The sequence below is a fragment of the Perognathus longimembris genome, chromosome 13, assembly GCF_023159225.1.
Source record: "Perognathus longimembris pacificus isolate PPM17 chromosome 13, ASM2315922v1, whole genome shotgun sequence".
Classification (NCBI taxonomy): Eukaryota; Metazoa; Chordata; class Mammalia; order Rodentia; family Heteromyidae; genus Perognathus; species Perognathus longimembris.
In genome coordinates, this window is record NC_063173.1 from 9,928,753 (window position 1) to 9,953,602 (window position 24,850).

Sequence of the window (24,850 nt, forward strand, 5' to 3'; positions counted from 1 at the left end):
ATTAATATTTTTGTCAAGATAAAATTTTCTCCTGATGATCTAATGGTGTTCTAAACATTAAAATGATCTATATGGTCAAAGACAGTTCATTCTATAAAAATAACTGAAATAGTTGAATAAAGTAGATACCTAAGATATATTTGTTGATTCACAACTATCATTGACTAGTATTCACAATCTCCTCTGCTTTTACTAAACAAAGTGTCAGAATTACTTGTCATTTGTAAAAAGAAACTCAAAGTAAATCATAGGTGATAAAATTGAAGCCATATAGTTATTATATTTCTCCTTAGGAAGAGACATGTCCAACTATTTCTACAAATTTTAAGTCTGTATGCATCATGGAGATATTTTAACATAGAACTGAAGTGCCTTCTTATGTAGATGCTTTAATAAATAGGACTCACAGAAGAGAACTCCAGACAGTGATTTTTAAGCCATTGGAGTTAGTAAAAGAAATGAGGAAAACAGGCAACCATTTTGTCAAGAGAATCAAAGAAGGAGCTCCATCCCAAACTGAATCACAACAGTAATTTCCCAAACACCATTCTCAACTTTGAGGTTTCCTTGCTTCCTCTCATCTTTCTTACCCTCCTAAATACAATCATAGTATTTATAATTTCTGCTAGTTAAGGTCACAAGCTCTGAAGGCAATCTGCTTAAGTCTGAATTCACGGCCTAGTGCATTCCAGCTATTAACCATGTTATGTCTCAATTTATGTATTGATAAAATGACAATTGTAATATTATCTGTCCCATGGAGATGTTTCAATGACTCCATGGAGGTTCATGGATTGCCCACAATATTGTTTGCTATGTTGTGGGTATTCAGTAAAAATGAGGAGTCCTATTGAACATCGCCATCCTCAGCCCATTTCCATGTTCTGTGACAATCCATTTTCTCTTCTGTAGGTTCTCCCCACTTAAGCTTTCAGTTGCTATGCCCAAGAGCTTCACTTTAAATCCAGGAATCGTTTCCAGGACGGTTAGACTTTAATCTAATCGGTTCTTACTTGCATTGAGCATTTCTATGGAGATTAAGAGGCTACTTGCCTTTGCACCATGCTTTGCTCCCCACCAGAAGTCCGATGACAAGGCCTGAGACAGTGTAGATTGGCTTTGTATTCTGAAGGTCAAGCCTTAGGGACAGCCATGTATTTCAGTAAATTTTAGAGCTAAATTTCTGAACTTCATTAGCAGAGATTAAATCCTCATTTAGACATTCAGCATCTTGGGCAAGTATAACATTAGAAAGACAAAGAAATTTGCCTAAGGGATGCAAGGGTGTAGGGACATGACAACTGTTCCTTACAAGCTTTATAAGGAACATTTGTTATGTAAGCAGTTGTAATCAATTATATTAAACAGTTTATGTAGGCAGTGCACATACCTAATAAATAGAAGAACCCAGTAGTAGTTGGTTTGTGAACTATAAACTCTGGCAGAACAACCTACTGAATTTGAAAGAAATTTATGATATAAAAAGGAAAAGATATATACATATTATATGTTATGTACATATGGGAACCAGCACGGGGACTATTCGCGTTACTTGTGCTAATTAAGCTTTTGGTAGCTGCAGAGACATACTCCTACCATTGCTGAAAGGCTTTCTTCCCCTCGAGCTGCCCAGAGGACCCGCTCGCCACCTAGTGGCCAGGGAAAGGACCAAGCCTCCTGCCCACTGGTGCCTGGGCTGGCCTGGTGGAGGGAGGAAAGAAAGAGAGTGTTAACTGTTGACAGGAGGTCTGGTTCTTCACTGGCTTAGCTAAGAATGGTCAGAAATGCCCTGGGGTTTAAAGACTGTCTGCTCCTTTCAACCCACAACTTGCAGTCTATCTGGCACTCTCCTCCCTAGAGACCCAGTCACAAAGCAGTGTCTGCACAGTGAAAATGATGAAAGGAAAGCCCCTGCAAATGACCAAGGGGGAAATTAGATAACAGGTGCTTTCGGGCAGGGATTTGGAATCTGAAGGTGAAAAAAGACAGGCAAGACATCAGAAGTCTGCATCTGCTTAGCATTCTGCGAATGTGACTTTGGAAGTTCTTCACTGAAGTCAATTTGCTCAGTTTTTCTCAAGTGCTATCAGGCATTTCAAACATCCTGGAGATGAAAACAAATCCAAAAGTTTAGGCTTCTGTTGAGAGAGAGAGTGCTGAAATCAATTTTTTCCCCTTGTATTTTCATTAGTTAATCAATGAGAAGGAAAAGTAGTTGCTAGTCTATTTGGACTGGAATATTTGCTTTTCACTTTGCTGTCCTGGGAGACTATAGCCGTGTGTGTGTGTGTGTGTGTGTGTGTGTGTGTGTGTGTGTGTGTGTGCATGTGCGTGCGTGTGCGTGTGTGTGTGTGTGTATAAGAGAAAAGGCTGATTGCCGTGCCCCACAAATGGGTTCTACGATTATCTATGTCAGTTTCTGGGTCCCTGGCCAGAGTGCCCACAGTTTCTCTCTTTTCATTCATTCTTGTGCAGTTGCTTGAATCAGAGTAGACAGACTCTCACGGATAGGCCAAGTGTGATCCTATTCTTTTTAGGGGATGCATCTTGGACTCCAGTGGGCTCCACAGTGAAGAAGACAGGACATTAAAAGAGAAAAGTTAAGAGGGATAGAATAGTGCAAAGCTCTTCTTTTGAGAAATGTAAGCAGGGTAACTTAGGACAGCTTGATTTTCTTTTTATCTCCTGAGTTATCTCAGCATCCCTTTACAAAGCAGCTTTTCAGATGCAATCTAGGGCTGGTAAGAATATGCTAAGAAAATCTTTGTACAGTTGTGGAGATCAGGGCTATAAAATGTCTTCACTGGGCGAGAGTCATGGTGGTAGCTGAGCTCTGCTTCTGAAGATTCTAGATCCTGGGCTTTTCTGCTTATATTCTTTGAATCTAGACCTTTTCCTCATTTTCAAAGTCAGTGACGTGGCATTTTCAACTCTCTCTTTCACTCTGACAAACTTGCTTTCCTCTTATAGATCCTTGTGGTTATTTGAGACCATCTGGATTAACTAGGGCCCATCTTCTCGTATCAAGGTCTACAGCATAATCTGCAGAGTCTCTCTTGCTATGCAACATAACATATTCACAGGTTCCAGGAAATAGGACAAGAGAGATGTGTGTTATGGTCATTGTTGAGGCTAGTACAAAGGATATCTGTGGGTGGTTATTCTATCCCATTGCCTCTCTTTGTCTGATCATGCCATCTAAGACTGAATGAGGTTACTTGCTCACTTGATTTTGCTTTTGTTTTTATAGTACTATTAGATGATGAGCACAACAGACACTTTGACTAGTTTATGCCCAACCCCTTTCACATTCCCTATTAGTTAAGCATATGTTACCACGTGCCCCTAAGGTGGTTATTTATCTTGACCTGGATGTAGAAGGGTAAAAACTTGTCTCTTGAACTGGACAGCTGTCTCGCAACACAGAATTCTCCAAGAGTGTTTACAAACCTTTGGAAACATAATCGCTGTAACCCGTGTGCTATAACTGAGACTGTTATGGGTCCTACCTGATGAGCAGTGATCACCAACAGCAAGTTCTTACACTAACAGCATTACTGTCTTGTTCTCAGGAAGCCAGATAATTCCCCAATGTTTTACAATCCAAACTACAGGGGTCTTGGAAGTGGGCCTGTGGCTCATTGTAGCAGAGCACTAGCCTTGAGCATAAAAGCTCAGAGACAACACGAGGCCCTGAATTCAAGCCCTACGACCGGCATAAAAACCAAAACCACCCTCCCCACCCCCAGGACTGTTATATGAAACAAATGATCATCAGTTATGCCATTGAAAAAGAATATATCACTTGGATTCAGACAAACTCATTTGTGTTTCTTATTCGATATGAGCTCTTGGATCACATAATCAATCTCAGCTTGCATGTTCTCACTTTAGAAACAGAAAGTATTGGTAATGATAATTATTAATAATATCCGATTCATATGGTTTTTGTGGGCTTAGTATATGTAAATCTATGCTTTTCAAAGGAAAGCTATACAGTCATTTGTAAGGCAGCAGCATGGGTATGTAAAGTCTCTGGCTCAATTCCAGACCCAGTGAAATGTTGGAATCACAGGCCAAGGAGCTTGACTTCGTAAATTAATTCTATGCAAGATACATGAAAGAGAACCTCACACACAACTTGAACTTACTTAACGCATGCTGTTTGTAATTATTCTTCTCACTGGGGCCTTCGTGATATTCTCCATGCCTTCCTTTTGAGCTACTGTTTGTTTTGGCAAAGCAAGGTCAGTGACAGATTGATGTGTGTTTGCCAAGGCATGGTCTCTCTCTTGTTCTCAAACTAAAAAAGGCACGTGAATAAATAAGAGAAAACAACATTACAATTTTGCCGTTTCGGCTATGCTTTTTTTTCACTCAGCAGAGTGCGGAGTTAGGCTTTCTGGAAGCTTCTACCATCTGGAGTGCACTGTCATGACAGAGCATGAGCAGGCAGCAAGCATGCACAAAGAGACTCATGTTTTATTCAGTTTCTGTGCTTAAGTGTTGTTGTGTTGGCTCAAAGTAAGTGAACACCGTAAGCGCTCACCTCACTAACGAGAATTTACCACAGTGACTCATCACTTACTTTCTACAAAATTAAGTCCAGATGAAGCCACATGTTTTGGGCTAAGATAAAAATCCCGTTTTTATGAAGAAATTACATCCCCTGACAGAACCACAACAGGAAGGAGAGAGAAATGGCTAAACCCCACAAACCTCTTTTAAACTCTGAGAAAATCTTGGCTGCAAGAAAAGAAAAGCCCTCAAACACATTTTAAATAACTACCACTTAGAATTAAGTAGAAATTTGAAGGATCATGTGTCTCACAGGAAGAGTGACAATTCAGGAGGAATTCGACCTAGAATTCCAGCCGTTGCTTAACTTTTTTGAAGAATGAAGACCTGGAATCACTTTTGTAAGGAGGAGATCTGTGACAGAAGAAAGTGGGTGGATTTGAGATGACATGACCTTATTGTGATCATGGGGAAAGAAAGGGGTATCTTATCGATCTGCTCTATGAAACACGTTCCGTGTCAGGCTCACAGGCATGCTGGGAGACGAACAGTTCCTCCTCATGTCTCAGAGTCTAGTCTAGTGGAGTTTAAGTCCTTTGTTGAGGCTTCTGGACAGCAAATGGTAGAGCCACAATCAGAGTGCACATCTTTGGAGCAAAGCTCAGTTCCCTTTACCAAACAACTTCTTCCAGGCTATAAGAACATGGTAGTTACCCAGGGGCCATCTTGCTCCATGAAGTCACCTTGACTAATCTTCAAGTACACCAAAAACATGTCACCTTCAGTGTCATTTCTCTGAGGCTCATTCTCAAAATATGGCAGAGATGTATTCGCTATAATCTTTCTTAGCAAGAACAATATCAAAATAGGTTACCTGAGTGAATGAGCCCATCAGAAAGGCAGCGTTCCAATGGAAAAGACCTGTGAAGTTATTTGTACTGATGTTTGGGTCCCAAATTTTTATTCTACCACTTATTAACTAGAGGCTGATTTGCCTTTGTGTATATCATGTTATTTTTCCTCCTATGGACAGAGATTTTATGATAAAACCATGATAAAATATTTTGTGGATTTTTATGTATCAGTTACAACTAAGTTTGAAGGTATTCAGTAACGTACTTAGCAACTACATACTACTTGTGCAACAAATGGTTGCTCAATAAGGGCTGACTTCATAAATGGTAAAGCAAGTCATTAGAAGCCTTGTCATTATAATATAGGTTGAATTTCCTGTTCGTTGGCAGAGAAGGTTGAGGGGCCCCTAATGTGTGACTGGGAATGAGGTGGGGGCCAGCCATTTGGTGTTGGGTTGATACGCGCGAGCATGAAAGTGTGGGTATCTAAGGGAGGTAAATGTGCAAGGGAAGATCTATTGAAGAAGCAGGGAGAACTAAGTGGCTACTTCCCCACTCTCCAGGCTGTGCTCTGCAGGACCAAGCAAGGACTCCTGATCTTTCCATCAGCCTCACTTTCTTGTATCTGCAGACCTACAGTTCACCTGTGGTTATGCCCTATGTGTATCCATGATTATGGACTTCTGGGCTGTTCCTGCCATTCCTCAGAACCGAGCACCACGTGGTTTTCACTCAGATTTCCTAGCCATCCTCTGAGATTTATTTCTGATGTTCTCCTCTCCAGTAACTTGAAATTGGTTGTGTGTTATTTTGGTTTTGTGCATGTGCTGGGGTTGAGCTCAGGCCCTTGGTACTGTCCTTAAGTTTCTTTGCTCGAGGCTAGCACTCTACTACTTGAGCTACAGCTCCTCTTCCAACTTTTCTGGTATTTTATTGGAGATAAAAGACTTTCCTGCCTGCCTTGATTTGAAGCATGATCTTCAGATCTCAGCAGCTTGGATTCCACCACCACAATAGAACTTGGTTCTTCTTCAGTGAGTTCCAACTTCCCTTTCTATGTCTCTTCCTTCTCATGTCACACGTTACAAGCATCAAGATCAGCACGTGGGTTGTTCTCCCTCGCTGTTCTGGGAGCTTCTACCAAGAGCAGGCTTTGTGTCTTAGTTACCGCGACCCTCTGGGGACTCAGCAATAGAACTAGTGTGCAGCTGCACTTAACAGTGCTGAATCAACACTGAAAGCATCATAAAAAATAAGCATTGCTTATTTTTATGAAATTTCACTTGAGATTAGACATTCTACTCTGTAAATACATAGCACAAATGAGTCGCTCGAATTCATTGTTACAAACAAAATCCATACAAATGTGTAAAAACCAACCAGAAATTTCGAGCAGCCGTAGAAGTTCAAGTTTTATCTCTGTCCTTTATCGAAGACAAGCAGGTCAAACAGACTCAGGAAAAGGTAAGACTGAGTTAAGAAAGTACAGCTCAATAAATATTCAGGAAGCAGTTTCCATGGAAACTTCTTGGAGGAGAGTTGTTCTCTTCACCTAGTCACTATTTTTTCCCCCCGATAATAGGCTTCCCTGTGTTAAATGACTAGAATGAGGAACAGAGTTTAATGGTTACCCAAGATTTGAAACTAATCTGCAGTGATTTTAGTACTTTCACATCTATTTACTCCTTAAAAGGGCTTTAGCAGTCTCAGTCTTCTCATCTTTAAAATGGGGAAAATATAAGACTCAGCAAGTAGTTTAGGGAATAAAAGAGATTCTTGTCTCTCTCATAGCAGTGTCCAATAAATATAAATATCCTCCATCTTCAGTACCACTCCTGGCCCCTCACGTGGATTTTAAAAAATTGGAACTGGGGTTTGAACTCAAAACATTGTACTTGCTTGGCTTGCTTGCTCAGCTGGTGTTCTTCCACTTGATCAACACCTCCAGTCTAGTTTTTTCTCGCTAGTTTGGTGGTGGCCTAAGGAACTTTTTGTTTTCTGTCCTGGCTAGCTTCAAATCATGACCCTCTGGACCTTTGTCCTTGAGTAGTTAAGATTAGGGCTGCAAGACACCAGTGCCCAGCATCTGCAGCCCTTCTTCCGTCACCAACGATTGCTAATAGAGCTCACACGTGGTCATCCATCCATCCACCCAATGAAAGTACTTTTACTGATTTGTATTAACATATGTAAATTTCACAAAATGAAGAACTTCCCTGCTTTTAACACAACTTGTTTCTGGTTTTGTTTGTTTGCTTTGGTCTTGAGCGATGGGCTTGTTTTAGGGCCTGGTTTCAGACTTCCTATGCAGTCTAGACAGCCCTTAGGCTCATGGTCCTGCTCAGCTCTAGGTGCTGGAATTATAGGCATGCCCCATCACAGGAAGCATTGGCTGTATGTCTGGCACTGTGCTTCAGGCCAGGGACTCTAGACGATGAATAAGACACAGTCTTGTTCTTGGTAAGTCTACAGCGCAGTGTGTACTTTGTGTGTGTGTGTTTGTGTGTGTGCATGCGTGGCACAAAACAGGTAATAATAGGATAGGATGATAAATGCTCTATGGCCGCTCATGGTCACTTAGATCATAGGGAAGAGAGCTCAGGGAAGCCTCGGGTATCGGATATGCTCTCCAACAATGGTGATGTCTGCGATCGGTGAGCTGGACAAGTGAGCGGCTGGGTGTATTTCATGTGGAAGTGGTTGCTTTGCTAGGAGCTTAAAAACAAGGGTGAGAGGGTCTGTATATAACATCAGGCAGAGTGTCCAGAAATTGTGGACAACAGAAAGAGAAGTCAGATGAGCAGGGACGTTTCCGAAGTAGAGAATAGTATCAGATTCTATCCTGTTCTGTAGAGTGGACAAGCTGTGTCTGAAGGTTTCTGAGCAGGTTCTCAAATACTTTAGCTAGTTCCTTCTTTTGAACTGTTTTCTTTTTGTCTTTGTTGTTGATGGTAGGGTTTCAATTCAGGGCATCACAGTCTGACTTGGCTCTCTTGCTCCTTCAACTCCAGCCTGGTCATTTGCTGGTCAGTTGGAGATGGAGCCTGATGGCTTCTTTCCTCCTGCCTGCCTTTGACCATGACACTACAGTAACTAGGATTACAGAAACGAGCCACGTGTGCTTAGCTGCTTTCCTTTTGTAAAGGTTGTATCTAGTTCCTGATGGAATTTATTGTAACTTTAGGTCTCCTCATTTCCCCAAAACAAGAGAATGAGAAATTCTTCTCCATAATGGAAACATTGGATGGATCTACTACCTATCTAGTTATATAATGTATGTGTATGTGTAATATACATACATACATATATAAGTATATGCACACACATATGTATACACACATATATACATATGCATACATATATATGTATATGTATCTATATTTATATATATACACACACATATATAGAGAGAGAGTTTTGTTCATTGCTGTAGGTGCTTGGCACTGAGTAGGTATAAATGCATTTAAGACAGCATTTGAGAGTTGTAAAATACTGCATATATACACACAAATCTCTGTCTATAGGGCTTTTCCCAGTGCTTGGAACTTCTCAGTCCTCAGTAAATGTCTATGAATAAATAAATGACAAAGAAGGTGTAAGGAATGTGTTCTCTAAAATATATAGCATAAGCAGCCGCTGGTGTCTCATGTCTGCAATTGCAGTTACTCAGGAACTGAGATCCTCAGATCACAGTTGTAAGACTCTTATCTCCAATTAATTTCCAAGAAAGCTAGAAGTAGAGCTGTGGCTCAGGTGGTAGAGTGCTAGCAGTTAAAGAAGCTCAGGGACAGCACCCAGGCTCTGAGTTCAAGTGCTAGGTCCAACAACAACAACAACAAAAAGTCATAGCATAGACAAGAATGCTCTAGGAGAACAGGCAGGGGAAGAGCTCTATGAAGTCATTTAATATGATTGGATTTGGATTCTATTCAGTAATTTGGGCCTTGAAAGATAAATCGGTCCTGGAGAGACAGAAGAATGGGAGGACTCTGAATACAGACTAACAGTATGAGCAGAATTTCACAGAGACTATCTTCTCAATGAAATTTAAGGATCTGAAGTCATGAATACTCTTATAATGGTTAGGGTATATTGAAATTCACAAAAGAGGACTGATTTTGCAGGCTTTGTAATTTGGCCAATGGGATGAAAGGGCTAGTGATTGCTGTAGTAGATAGCCTAAGTGAGCCCTCATGACAATTCTAAAGCAAAGGTAAATAGCGAATTAAGGCAAAAGTGGCAAATGATAGCTTCTAAAATTAAGTGAAAGGAGAGGCAACCACACTGATTTCACACCTGACTAGAATCACAGGGGAGGGTTTTGCCATTGGAGAAAAGTGAGTAAAGCTACAAGCATTTTGCCATTGTGGTTTAGAATCCCATTCCCATGTGTGGAAATTTTGAATCTTGTAGAACCAGAAGTTTAGGTTGAGCACACTCAGTGCTTTATTTAGGTCAGAACTGGTTGTGTTGATTTGTTGATTTGCAGCTGAAGTGCAGGCCTTAAATGGAAGTCTGGCATTATCTACTTGACAATGACATGATGCTGCTCCCTGTCCTGCTGGGAATTAGTGTCGAAAACCAAGATGTTAATCACAGGGACCTCTATACATTGATGGCATAAATAGCATGTAGTTCTGTATAAAAAACATCTATAGTGACTCATTCCCATTTAAATAAAAATCTCCCTTTGCTATTTCAGGGAATTGAATGACCGACTTTGGGTTCTTCTCTTTGGGCTCTAGGGTAAGCCAGTTTGACTTCTCAGAAAACTGCTATATTTGTGAGAATTAATGGTGGTTTTTGCCTTGGATTCTCACAGAGGCTAAAGACATTCTCCGTGAGGAAGAACCGGTGACTGCAGTTACAGTACTCAATGTACATGTGTGAAAATGGAGCCAGGGAGATGGAGGAGTTGAGTGGCACTGGGAGTGAGGGAGGAGAATGGTGACATTGATCAAGGTGTGTTCTACTCACAAACTGTTCTCTGGACCTGAAATCACATTGTACAGCGACCTAAAGATAAAACAAGTCATTCTCTCTCCATGACCAGAGGTTGAAATTCTCTTAACCGTATTCTCACCATATTGGAAACTCCATTCCGGGTACCACACACATGTCTGCTCTATGGGCTGTAAGGAAGTTTTCTAGAGTGAGGCCCTTGGGGCATCAGTTCTTCCTGAAGCTGAGAGGGTAACTTGAGAAAAGTGGCCCTTTGTACAATCAGCCAACAAATGATTGGAAAGAGCTAGCAAATGAATGGTTTGTTTCTACATTGGAAGGCTTCTCAGTTTTTGGCTTCCAATAATAAATAGAAGGTTTTTAAGCAAAATCTTTTGATCAACAAAACAAACTTTTCATGGAGAAATGCTCAACTCCATAAGCAACCCTCAGTTAAAGCTGGAGTTAAAAGCTCAGTAATGAAACGTTGGGCCAATCTTCTAACTGTACTGGGCTTCAAACTCCTTATCTGAAATATCAGATGGATAGCTGATTCTACTTGAAATACTTATGACGTTTATAAATGTTTGACTAATAACCCATATCTGAAAAGTTCTTCTAGGTTCTAGAATATAATAGGTGAAAAATAAATGAACTATGTAGGGTGACAATTATAATTTATTCTTCTTTGCCAATTTTTTTTCTGGTACTGGGCTATGAAATTTGGGCCTGGGCACTGTCCTTAAGCTCCTTTTGCTCTCTACCACTTGAGCTACAGCTTCACCTCTAGCTGTGACTAATTGCAAATAAGAGTCTCACAGACTTACCTGCATGGGCTGCTTTGAACTGTGAACTTCAGATCTCAGCTTCCTTTTTGTTTCTCTTCTATTATTATTTTTAAGTAGTTGTACAAAGGGCTTGCCATTTAACAAAGCAGTTTATGAGTACAAGGTATCTTGATCAGTGTCAGCCCTTTCAACACTCTCACCCACCCATCCAACCCACCCCCCTTCCCTCACTTTTCTTAATTTTGTAGTACACACATTGCATTCTTTTTTTGGTGTGTGCCAGTCTTGGAGTTTGGACTCAGGGTCTGAGCACTGTCCTTGGCTTCTTTTGCTCAAGGCTAGCACTCTGCCACTTGAGCCACAGTGCCACTTCTGGCCATTTTCTGTTTCTGTGGTGCTGAGGAATGGAACTCGGGGTTTCATGCAGGCTAGGCAAGCCCTCTACTGCTAAGCCACTTTCCCAGCTCCCGCATTGCATTTTTGACTGCCTCCTCCCACACTTCTCTTCATCTACTCCTCCCCTTCTAGCCCCCATCCTACCCCTCGCAAGAACTTCTTTCAGTATTTTGTTGTGTTTTGATTTTGCCCTTTTAAGGAATTACACTATTTGAGTTTTCCCTTGCATCTGCCATATTTAAACGAATGCATTTAACACTCACATACCACCCAACATATTTACCTATAGGCTTATAGGTTAAGTCTAGCTTCTAAACATGAGGGAAGACATGCATCATCGTCTCTCTGGGCCTGGCTTACATCACTTAATGTAGTTTTTTTTCCCCAAGTCTTTATATTTATTTACAAATGCACATCACTCTTTTTAATAGATGAGCAAAATTCCAGTGTATATATGCCATATATTCTTGATCAGTTCGTCCACTAAGGGGCATCTGGGTTGATTCCATACTTTGATTATGATGAATACTGCTGTAATAAACATGGTTGTGCTGGCGTGTTACTATAATGTATTTTATTGTCATTTGGATAAATTTCCAGGATTGTATTCTTAGGTCATAGATTCTATGTTTAGTTTTTAAAGGAACCTCCATACTGCTTTCTAGAGAGGTTGAACACCTTCACATTCCCACCAACCGTGTAATAGGGTTCCCTTTTGGCCATATCTTTGTCATCATCTAATGCAAAAAAAGAAACACAAAGGAGGTAGGCACTGGTGGCTCATGCCTATAATACTAGCTACTCAAAAGGCTGAGATCTAGGATGGCAGTTTTATTCTCATTAGATTGTGGATGGCCATTCTAACTGAGGTATGGTAGAATCTCAGTTGTTTGGAGTTGCATTTCCTTTAGGGCCAGAGATGGTGAGCAGTTTTTCTTGTGTCTATTGGTCATATTTAGTTCCTCTTTTGAGAAATCTCTCTTTAGCTCATTAGCCCATTTATTAATTTGTTTGTTGGCTCTTTGTTTAAGCTGTCTTTATATTCTTGATGTTAGGCCTTTGTCTGATGTGTAACTGGCAAAAAAAATCTCCTCCCACTCTGTAGGCTGCCTTTTTACCTTGTTGGCAATGTTCTTTGCCATACAGAAATATTTACGCTTGCTGCAATCCCATTTATTAGTCTTTCTTAGACTCATTGTGCTGGATTTTCCCTCAGAAAGTTCCATCCTGTGTTGAGAAGTCCTAATGTCTCTGTGAATCCATCCTGTAATAATTCCATGATTTCAGGTCTTAAATTGAGGTATTCGTCCATGGGATACCGGTGCAAGGTGACAGCTCCTGTAAGTTTCTTTTCTTTTACTCCCAACTAAACCTAATACTAACAGAATTAGCTACCACTTATTGAGTACTCTCTATGTGCTGGTATGAGGCACTTAACCTACATTTAAGTTGACTTACTCCTTAGAACAGAGATGACACCATGTCACAGTTGAGGAAACAGAAAATAATATTTATAAAAATAGGCTGGGAATGTGGCTTAGCATTAGAGTGCTAGCCTAGCACGCATGAAGCCCTGGGTTTGATTCCTCAGCACCACATACACAGAAACAGCCAGAAGTGGCACTGTGGCTCAAGTGGTAGAGTGCTACTCATGAGCAAGAGCTCAGGAACAGTGCCCAGGCCCTGAGTTTAAGCACCAGGACTGGCAAAAAAAAATACTATTTATCAAAATGAACAGTGCCCAGGCCCTGAGTTCAAGCCTTAGGACTGGCACACATATACACAAAAAGTGTCTTGCTGGAATTTGCACAACTAAATTCAAATACAGGCATGGCTCCAACTGGTGGCTACTTGTCTCTACTGCTGTCTGTGCACTCTTCCCCCTATTGAGAGGTAGTGCTGTATTCTTTGCTCTAAAGCATGTACTACATGTTCTTTAGCCAGAAGGGTGTCCAATGAGGTCCAGTATTTGGCGAGGAAGGGGAAGGGACATGTACAAATCTCATGCAGAAACAAGACTCAGTCTGGGACACTGGCACCTTGATTTTCCATACCCCAGATAGAAGGAAGCACAGCAGTGTTGGGCAGGATAATAGCTTCTTTCCCTATAGACCTATATTTAAAAGGACCTATTTATGCCCTTCCTAGATCCCAGCAGATGAGCATATTGGCACATTAGATCTCAAGCCTAAGAAACACATCTGGTGACAATCATTTAAAATAAAATGCGAAAATATCACCTTAGCTCACTTGCTCCTCAGTTGTAGTGACAACATGAAGTATATTGCCTTTATCAAATTATGAGTTGGAGACACAAATAGCTGTGTAACTGACTATATCCCACCATGGATAAACACTAGGCTAGCAACCTGAACATCATAGTTTTATGTGGCAATGAAGGAATATTTAGTTTAGGAGTTGACGGAAGCCACAGATGAGCGGGATTTTAGTTTGCACTTCTATGAAGAATATGGCTGAACAAGGAGTGGTAGGCATGGCTTATGACACAAAAGAGAGCTAAGTTTCTCTGCTTTTCAAAAATTGCTTCACACCAGCATCGAGTTTTAGGTCATACATCCCAGATGATGGCAAAAAGAGTGTATCCAAACCATCAGGCTGTAGCCTGCCTCAGCCATAACCACACAGAAAATGCGACGACTACTGGAAAACCCTGCACTTTGAGAGCCTGCTGACCAAATGTACTGACCCAGATCCAATCGCCAAGAGCAAGACAGCTTGGAAGGGAAAACAAGTTAGCAATTCATTTCTACAAAATCCTCCAATTTGTTTCTACCAATTCTATCAGTAAAAAATTTTTGAGCCAAAGTAGAAATGGAAGAACATAAAAGACTAGTCAAATATTGCTAGAGGAACATGAGATCACTACAGTAACACTTGAGATCAATGATTCCGTTCTTGAGCAGATACTGGTGTGAAGGATTTTTGCAATACAGAGCCTTGTAGGCTTAATCTTGTGAAAGGTCATAGGATCTCTGGGGAGTAATATATACCCTTGAAGACAAGCAAATACCAATGCTCACCCCATTACAACTTTCCCAAATTCATCCATTTATCCAATACAGCAACCATTATTGAACTTCTGTGTGTGACCTACCCATCTAGGTCAGCTAGACACTGAGCACACCCACATTAGCAAGGAATTCAAGTCCTCCTGGCCCCAAGGAGCTTGCTGTGCTTCAACTGGAATATAAAATGACGAAGCTGTTTGGCAAGGAGCTGCTGTACTTCATCGACACGGAGAAGCCTAGAAGCCCTCTGCTGTATTAGCAGTGCCTCTATGTTGTGCTGTCCTTTATGGTTCTCTTTTCTTTAGAAATACTATTAGGATTGCATGTCCAGCTGTGACTTCTAGGTGTAGAAGAAGACTGGCAAATATTTATTAGTTTAATCAAAATTACAAATATTATTTTGAGGTGTTGGTGGCGCATGCCTATAAATCCTAGCTTTTTAGAAGGCTGAGATCTGAGGATCCCAATTTGAAGCCAGCTGGGGCAAGAAAGTTGGTAAGACTCTTATCTCCAGTAGAATACAAAATAAAAATAACCCTGGAAGTGGAGCTTAAGCGGTAGAGCAGTAAGCCCTGAGCAAAAGAAGCTCAACAAATAAAGATGCTCAACAACAACAAAAACAAAGCATGAAACAAAAACTTCAGATGTTTTTTACTATGTGGTGGGCATATGTTTTATCAGTGAAGGAAAATGAAGCATAGAGAGATGGTATAAGGTTGCCAAAGGCAACATCACTGGTAGTCGTCAGTATTAAACCCATGACTGTCCAACAGGACATTCTGATATACTGACTAAAATGTTTACTACATTCCTGCCTTCATTTCTTACTGTCCAAGAAGTAGATAGGATCCAAATTTATCACATAAAAAATAAGATGCAGAAAGAGGAAAAGATTGTGCCAATGTTCAGACTACGCACCCCCCCCCCACTCTGGAGACCCAAAAGAGCTGGCTTTGTGGGTTTGGGCATTGCTTTGACATGTGCCCCTTACATCAAATTGTCAGTTTTATATATCAGGCATACTTGGAAGATTTTATTTGACGAAAAGGTACAAAGAAAAGGCTTATAAAATAAAATTCTGCAAAATAAATTTTCTCAGTCAAAATGAAAAGCTGATCTTGCAAAAGTTTCAGAAGAAAAGTGTGCTGAATTCATACTTTAGTAGGAAGGCAGATGGATCACATGTCAGTAGTTTAGATATATTGTTAGCCTTCGTGTACAAACCATCACATTTCTCGGATTTATTGGAGAAGGCAAAAAATAATACTCATGATTTGTTGAGTATCTTCACAGATGAAAATATAAGATATAGGAAACAAGGGCAAGAGGCCCAAGTTAGTAATACAAATGTGTTAGGCCTTGTAGATAAACTTTTTCATATATATTATGAATTATTTTTGCATCTTAGCAGGTTGCTCTCAGCCAAATTCATGCTTTGAAGTAAGGTGGATAGAAAAGTAAGACTTTCATGCAGGTTAAATAATGGTATAGAAGAATAGGTTGAGCAATACTACCCAGATATTTATCTCCCATTTGAATATTTGAGGGATTTTTTTAATCTTTTGAAGAATATTTGTTTATGTAACTTTTGGAAACGCTGTCCAATCAGTAGTTTTTTAAGGGATGCTATTGGGTCTGGTTCTTTTCATACATACTTCCTAGACAGAGGAAACTTTTATTTTCAATCCATGGATCTATAGAGTAGTATCATCATTTATTTCAAAATAAAGCACAATCCATACAGCCTTTCTAAGAGCTCAGAATTTGCCCTCAAGCCACAGATAATATGATCTCAACATCTTTTAAAGTGTGGGGTCATGTATCACGTGAGAAATACCCTCAAGAAGGGAAAATCCCTCACTGGCTGTTGGATCTAGATTGCTTTCAGATAGAAATTACCTAATAGCTGCTGTTTTATGATTTTGATTTTGAGTGGTATGGGACCATAGGCAAAAAAGAGCTGGAAAGCTGTGAAGTTGTTCAGGCCAACTTTATCCCAAGCCACATTATCATTTTGCTTTTCTCAGCTCTGTAGATATCTCGGAGCCATCCAGCAAGAACTGAAGTGCAACCAATGCATTCTCAGGTCTCAGTGAGATGGACAGTCAGCCTTTCCTCTGGGCCTCAGTAACTTAAGAATAACGAGAGTGTCAGTTACCTGCAAGCTCTTGGAATCATATTCTTCCTAACAGTCCTCTTTGCTCTGTTTGCATGGACTGTACTTTCGTTCTCCATGCTTGTCCCTTTGAAACCTGAGTATCTGTGTTACCATGCACAAATGCGATCCTGCTCTCCTGGCCGGGATCTACTGACTTCAACTCCCCTCTGATGGGACAGACAAGTGGTATCAGCAATCTGGAGTGGCGTGTTTGGGGCCTAAATACGTCGACCTGCACCTACTGATATCCATCAATCACAAGCAGGCCCAAGGCCCAAGGCACCCTGACTTTTCCCCGGCTTCATGGGTTCAGATCTCTCCCACTTAAGGAGTAGGTACCCAAGGCCACTGCTTCAGCCCTAGGGGCTGTACCCCCACGGTGGCCCCCAACTTTACCTTAGGGTTTCCCCAGAAGAGCCCCTCCTCTTCCACAGGTTGACGAGGCTACTGGACCTGCTGGCGGCCGAGGAAGACTTGCCATCACCGACGTGCATGCGCACCACGGTGGACGTGGTGAAGGCGCTGCGCACGTTCCTCTCGGGTTTGGCAAGGATGATGTACACCTTGGGCACAAACATGCAGCCGAGGGCCACGGTGGCACTCAGGCTGACCGAGAAGCACATGGTGATGATTTTGTAGTTGCTGCCGAAGTAGATGGGCACGAAGGCCAGCCAGATGATGCAGGTGGTGTACATGGTGAAGGCGATGTACTTGGCCTCGTTGAAGTTGGCCGGCACGTTTCTCGTCTTGAACGCATAGAAAGTGCAGCTCAAAATCAGTAACCCATTGTATCCGAGAGGAGTGACGACGCCGAGGTTGGTGGTGTTACAGATCAGGTAGACTTCCCGAATGCTCGGGTAGTCGTGCATGATATCCGGAGGCTCCATGATAAACAGAGCCACGATGATGCCCAGCTGGATGCAGATGAGGATGAAAGCAATCACTAACTGGGCACAAGCACTCATGAACCTGGGCTTTTTCGTGCAGATCTTCTTCTTGCTGCCAGCTAGGATTCTGGCGATACGGTTGGTCTTGGTTACCAGGGCCGAGTAGCTCATGGCGGGGGAGAGACCAATGCCAATTCTCTGAAGATAGCAATAGATCTGTTTGGGCTTTGCAATGAGGCAAAAGGTACATAAATAGCCAAGGCAGATGCCAGCAAGAATAATGTAGCAGAGCTCCCTGCTGGAGGACTTGACTACTGGAGTGTCCCGGTAAATGATGAAGATGACGGTAACAAACAGCGTGGCGAGCAGGCCCAAGCAGGCAAACACCACCGCGGCGATGGGCTCGGGGTCTCCCCAGCGAAGGTACTGCACCGGAATCAAATCACAGCCTGCAGACACACACACACACACACGGTGAAAGAGAGAGAGAGAGGAGTTTACTTCGTTCATAGGCTTCTAAGTTATAAGTAGTTGCTTCACTTCGTTCCTCTTCCATCTACCTTTTCAATTGCCAGGGCCCTTTACCATTAAAAAAACAAACAAACAAAAAACCAAAACCATTCCCAGCTGGGTGCTGTCATCCTAGTACCTCAGGAGGCTGAGTGACCATCTCAGTTTGAAAGCCAGCCTAGGCATGAAAGTCTTTGAGTGTCTTATCTCCAATTTACTAGGGGAAAGCTCAAAGCGGAGGTGCCACTCAAGGGAAGGGTGGCAGTCCTAATGGAAAAAGCTTAAGGGACAGTGCTATGGCCCTGAGTTTCAGCCCAAGTACCAGCATACGAACACACACGCACACACACACACACCTTATTCAGAAAATCTTTTTGTTATTAAGTATATATTTTATAATGGGGGACTTCTAGGTTCTAAAAGAAAATGACAAACCTGCTCCCTCATCTCATCAGAGAAATAATTGGGTCTTTTCAACAATTTCAGATAGATGTGATTGCTGGCTGCTTGCAATGTCCCTTTTGTCCACCGTCCTCAGCAAAAGAGCTCCAATTTCACTTGAGACGAGGACGAAGGACACTTTCGGCAGCATTGTAGCCAAGCGTGGCACATGACTAGGTCCTCACCAATAAATCCACAGAGGATTCCCCTAAGGAGAGTGACTCACTGTGGGGAGTATCTTTTGCATCTTTACTTGCTTCATCCCTGTGCCGCTTGGAATACAAACAGAATGGCTACGACTCCAGCAACCATCTTGGTCTTTAAGGTAACTTTAAAGGCAGAAGCCACTTTGGAGTTTGAAAGAGAAACAGGTGGAGTCAAAGCTCTGATAAGCAAGAACCACCCACTGGATCTGGATTATGTCTAAGCTATATCATTTCTTTTCTGATATAGGCAGGTAAACAAAATCCGAGTTGATGGATTGTCGCTTTTTCCTGTTCCCTTGCTATATCCCACCATCGGGGTAAGTGGATGTGAAGGGCAGTGGTCGCGGAATGGCGAGGGAGGCAGCAATATGTAGTGATGGCAAAGAAACTTGTGTTGCTTCTAAAACACGTCCAACACAGGTCTGCGGTAGAAAGGAAATAAAGGAAGCATTCTTTCTTCTTCCCTCTATATCCATCTACACTAAGAGACTCCTCTGGCAAGGATACAGGCTTCAAGGGGTACCATGAGCATGAGAATTAGATTCATGGTGGGACAAGCAGGAGTTAAGAGAAAGCCAGAGATAAACAGCACACTTCAAAATATCATTTCTATGGAAACATGTTTTCTTTGTTAATGCCATAAAAACATATAATTAGAGCAAAAATGTCCCCAAATTTAGGGAACCAAATGGATATCTGAGTACAAGAAGCACTTACAACCTCAAGGAAACATGACAAAAAAAGATCCTCTCCACACTGTATAATAGTTAAAATACCAAGTATACAAAACCAAAAAAGGCTACTGAAAGCTGCAGGAGATAAGGGTCAACTTATTTAAGGAACATGTAGTCCTATTCTAAATAAAAGTTCAGTTGATATTGAAACAGAGGTCTTTATCTTTTTAAAAAAGATTTTATTTCAAGGCAAGTAATTCTCACATATTTAAATAGATACTACGATGGCTTTTAACTTGATAAATGTATGGCTAGACCAAAATATATTAAATAATTACTGTGGGTCACTTTTAAGATTATTAACGATAAATAACTACATCTCATTGAGAATGAGCACACTTCTGCTTATATTTATTCAGTATATGCTCACACATGCCACTTGTATGTTCAAGTTTATACTCCTCAATTTTATCTTTGTGGAAAAGAATTTTCAAAAGCAAGAATTAAGCACTTTTATATTTATTCCTGTACAATAGTTTATTACTAGCACTGATTTGACAATGAAGTTTATAATCTACAGCAGTTACTTATGTAGAGCCTTGTTCCTCCTGATTGGCTACTAATGTCCATACGAATTTACTGGTCTGAGAAAGATGGGATGTGGAGTGTAAAGTAGGAATTGTTTCACTTACTATAGAAATAAACTAAAATATGGATATTTAGGGCTTTTACTTTTACCATATTTTTCTGCTGTTTTTCTAATCTTCATTGCTTCTTCCCTAAACATAATTAGCTCCCAATTCTAAACGTGTGGTATAGGATAATATTAATCACCATTTTTTATCTCAAATATATTTTTTGAACTCTTCATGTGAAGCCCAACCCTTTAACATAACATGTTAAAGTAGAAACAACTCATTACATATATGAATTGGAAAATATTCTTGAAGCATACGTCTAATATAATGGGATTATTTTCACAAATGTAACAGAATTTATACATTCAATGATATGTTTTTTCCCCCCACTGAATGTGAGCCACTCAGAAAACTCTTGGTTTAGTAGCATAAGGTACTTTGGTAACTATGTTTTGGGAATATCAAATTAGACTCTTATTAGACTGCTATAATCATTTCATCTTGGAATTGGTTGACATTTTAGAATTCTTTAAAAATAGATGTGCAGCATAATCACTTGGGGAACATGTACAATTCAAGGGTATAAACCCAACATATTTCTAGTCAGTACTTTGTGGTAGAGCAAAGGAAGCTTATTTCCAATAAGGAACCTCAGTGTTTCTCTACAACCTAGTTTTTTGGTCCTTGGTTGGCAACTCAGTCATAGAGATGATCAGGCCAGTCTGATCATCTGAATGTGTCTCACAAGCTGACTTGGAGAGGAGTCAAAGGCTTTCTTTCCTAGGATAGGACACCATGGTGGTGTTTGGAAGATGGATTGGAAAGGGAGATTTTTGGAATGGCAGGTGGAGATTGAACATGAAGAAACAAATCAGGAATAATAAGAACAAATGTTAGTCATTGTATTGGAGAAAATACTAAACTGTATGGATTTTTCAGATATTTGAGAGAAATTATGAACTATTACAATAGGAGATTCAAAGAGAGAAGATTTTCACTGAGTTGATGGCATACTATTAACTGAGCTGAGAACTGCCGAAAAAGGTGTGACATTCAGGAGAATGTGTCGTCCTCTAGTTTGGAAGTGTTGGCTTTGAAATATGGATTGACCAAATGAGAACATGGAAATAGAAGCTTTGGTGAAATGTCAGGATAGAAGGTACAGTTTAAGAAATGATTCGAGCAATCATCAAAGATGTTAGAGGAAAAGGACCTGCAAGAGGAGACCCCTAAGATGGATCAGCTAGGAGAGAAGTGTATCGGAAGTCAAAGGGAAGTGGTGAAGTGCATGGCATGTCCCATGCTTCTTTAGTAATTACTTTAGGTTACTCAGGAAGTTAGTTAGAACATCAGATTTCACATAGGCCCTCCCTGTCACTACGTTACCACGCGCATATACATATACAGCTTCACTGAGGACTGACGCTTTCCTTTACACGAAAGATGTTCAACCAAATCTCAGATTCTTTCTATAGTGCTAGCCTTATCAGGAAATTAATTTACATTCCTGTTAATTACTATCCCTACTACACATATCAATCTATATACGTCTGAAAAAATTAGCCATTCTTTCTAAACTTTATATTATTCTAACAACTGAGTCCCTTTCCTTTAATTTTTTAAAATTTCTGTTTGATTCTCAGTTGAATGCTATATGTTTGAAACTATATAATAATCTAAAGCAACTATCTATCTATCTATCTATCATCTATCTATCTGTCTGATTGGACAGTGGTCCATTTTCTGATATCATCTAGTTAAGGGAGCCAGTCGCTTCTCATTTTCTTTTGCTTTCGTGTTGATCCATTATTTTACAGTTCCTTAGGAAAAAAACCACACTTACAAAGTATGGATATATATTGAAAAAAATAACAGATTCCAAAGGAAAAGTGAACTTCCCAAATGCATTATCCACCTTAATTGTATGATTCCACTAATGTGCTTCTGTATATCTGATCACAGAATAGATGATCACCAATTCTAGAACCCCTAAGAGGAAAGTGCCTGGATAGCCGTGGGTATCAGTACCACTTACGACTGCCACCAGTCAGCGTAAGTGTGCTTCATGTTCAGATAGCAGTCTCACTCAATTAAGGTTCCTGTAGGAAAGTTTCCTGACATGTGCATTCTGCCTGGCCCACCTGCCAGTTCAGGCATAGGAAAAAAAGACAGATGCTGATGTTACATCAACAAGCACTGCTATTCTTAGGCATTTTTGTCACATAGTTGCTGCTGAGAACCTCTAAGAATATGTTTGTGTCCTCAGTTGCTGGTCAGACTATTTCACTGATGCACTGATAAGGGGCTGTGGGGGGCTAATGCTTGACAGATGAGCCAAGATCTGCTCAGAGATGATCAACTGGGGACTAAAGTCATCATGGTTATCTTCAGTCCATCCTGGCATGTCATTCTGCTTTGTTTCCATCTCTACCTTTTGTTTATACCTTTGGTATGGTAGTCTGGGATCTCAGGGGTATGCAGACTCATAATCTTTCTGAAGGGAACTTATCTCTGGACTTTTATATGTTCTGTTCACTTATCTTCAGGTAATTTTTTTTTATCACTATCATAGTTTAGAGGAGTTGGAAGTGGTGTGTGTGTGTGTGTGTGTGTGTGTGTGTGTGTGTGTTAAGTACCTCAGTTTACTTTTTAGCACTTGCCGTATACACATAAGTGTTTGGTTGACTACATTGTTAATGTGTCTTTCTTACTTGGCTATTAACATCTTGTTACTTGCTCATTCATGGCTCCTTCATTTTCTCAGTCCTCCATATCATTCATTTTGGTTGACATCCCAATTTACAAATGATTACATTTACTATATACTCAAAGTATAGATATATTTGTTTTTATTTTGTGCTGGTATTCCAAATTATTAACTCTAAATATGCACTCTGTGTGTGTGTGTGTGTGTGTGTGTGTGTGTGTGCATGAGTGCACACCTGCAAATGCATGTACACATGTTGGTAGTGGGGCTTGAACTCAGAGCCAGGGTACTGTCCCTTAGACTTTTTGCTCAAGACTGGCACTCTACCACTTGAGGTATACCATCACTTCTGGTCTTTTTTTTTTTTTTTGCTGATTAACTGGAGGTAAGATTCATAGGGGCTTTTCTGCCTGGCCTGGCATTTAGCTGCAGAGTAGCTAGGCTTACAGATGTGAGCCACAGCACATAGCTCCTGGCCGTACATTTCAATTTAGAGGGAAGATTCCGGTACCCCAAAAAGTCAAAAGTGTGCAAGCTGCTCAGAGGCTTATTTCTGTGTCTGAGTGTGCCATATTCCATGTTAGAAACATTTCTGTTACTTAGTGGCCATGTGGTATGTGTCTTAAGGGTTGATTCATCTCATTTTTCCCAAGAATGTTCTCAACTGAAACATTTTCAAAGTTCAATACAGATATGTATATCAGCAAGAAAAGGAAGGCATCTTCTTTCTCAAAAGGAAACTTTCTTCCATGCCTACAATGTGTTAAGGTTATCCTACAATTCGGTGCCGTTTTCGTAATTGGAAATAGTGCAGGTTTGGTAAGACACGTTGATTCTTGTGGTGACTAAAAATAAAGCCTTGATGTTGTCTATTTACATCTATTTAAGTACTCAATTTTTTTATTTTGCTCCACCAGAGAAATAATCTGATCAAATGATCATCTGCACGAGGTCCTAAGGCCACTCAGGAGGAAGAGAAATCATGGTTAATTGCCAGAGTCTGAAATGGACAGGCCTCCACACCAATGTGGTTCCCCCCCTGAGGAATCTCATTAGTTTAAGCAAGATTTACATCCCAGAAAGGGTTAATAGTTAGGGATACAGACCGGTAAGTTGTCCTTATGCTCCTAATTTTTTCTGTCTTAGAATATTTTCTGAACCGGCACAGAGCATCCCCAGTCCAAGAGAACAAGATCCTTCATAGAACATTTCCCCCTGTCGTATTGAGAGGCCTCACAGTAATCCAGCCATCACCAGACACAGCCGGTTTCATAGCCATCATTGTTTATTACATATTTTTGTTTTAGAGTTTCTTAATAAAATTCTCACCAAGAGATGAAAATTCAGAGCTATGTGTTCTATTTAGGTTTAAGGGTTTTTTGTTGTTGTTCTGTATTGGCTATATTTTATAGGGAGATTTGAAATTGTGTGCCAAGATTTATTTTGTAATTAAGACATAAAGAATGATTTAATAGTAAGGCAGAGTATGGAAGGGAGGAATTAACACAGATGCACATTTGTAGGGAACAGCTTTGAAAAAATAGGACTTCTGGTTATATTGCAGATGAGTATGACTGGAAAAACACAGTGTTTGGATTCAAATCATAAAATGTGCTGCTGGAAAAACTTGCCTGCCTTTTGTACTTTTCCCTAATCCTCTCCACTAGCTGATGCCTCATTATCCTTCCATATTGTAGCTCCTCTTGGAAGAGGATTTTCCTGATAGGCCTGAATGATGGGTTCCTCTTATGTGGGCAAAGGCTCCTGGGCTCTCTGCATCTGTTTGTGTCATATTACCTGGAGCAACGTGCAAGCAGGACATTCCTTTGTGTATTGCTGTATTTCTAGTGCCAAGGGCAGTGGCTGGCATATAGCCGCCAGTTAAACAAACTGAACGTGCAATTACTACATTAACAAAGAAGAAGCCAGGTGTGACACATAAAAACACACACTTTTTTTTCCAGCTCAAACTGCAAATAAGTATTGCCTAGGAATATGAGCTATACTCTTATTTGCATCTCCATGTTTCCATATACAAAATGGAACTCACATAGTTTCTCCTACAAGAGGAAAAACTCTTGTAGATTTTACAGGTAAGAAGTT

The 24,850-nt window shown here is 40.6% G+C and overlaps 1 protein-coding gene across 2 annotated transcripts in view; it reads right to left on the bottom strand.

The window, feature by feature from the left end:
• Positions 1-24,850, bottom strand: part of Grm5 (glutamate metabotropic receptor 5) — a 398,805-nt gene that overhangs the window by 46,762 nt on the left and 327,193 nt on the right. For both annotated transcript variants that reach the window (XM_048359891.1, XM_048359890.1), the window contains exon 7: positions 17,081-18,020. In XM_048359891.1, coding sequence (XP_048215848.1) covers positions 17,081-18,020 — 940 coding nt within the window. The remainder of the gene's footprint in view (positions 1-17,080; positions 18,021-24,850) is intronic.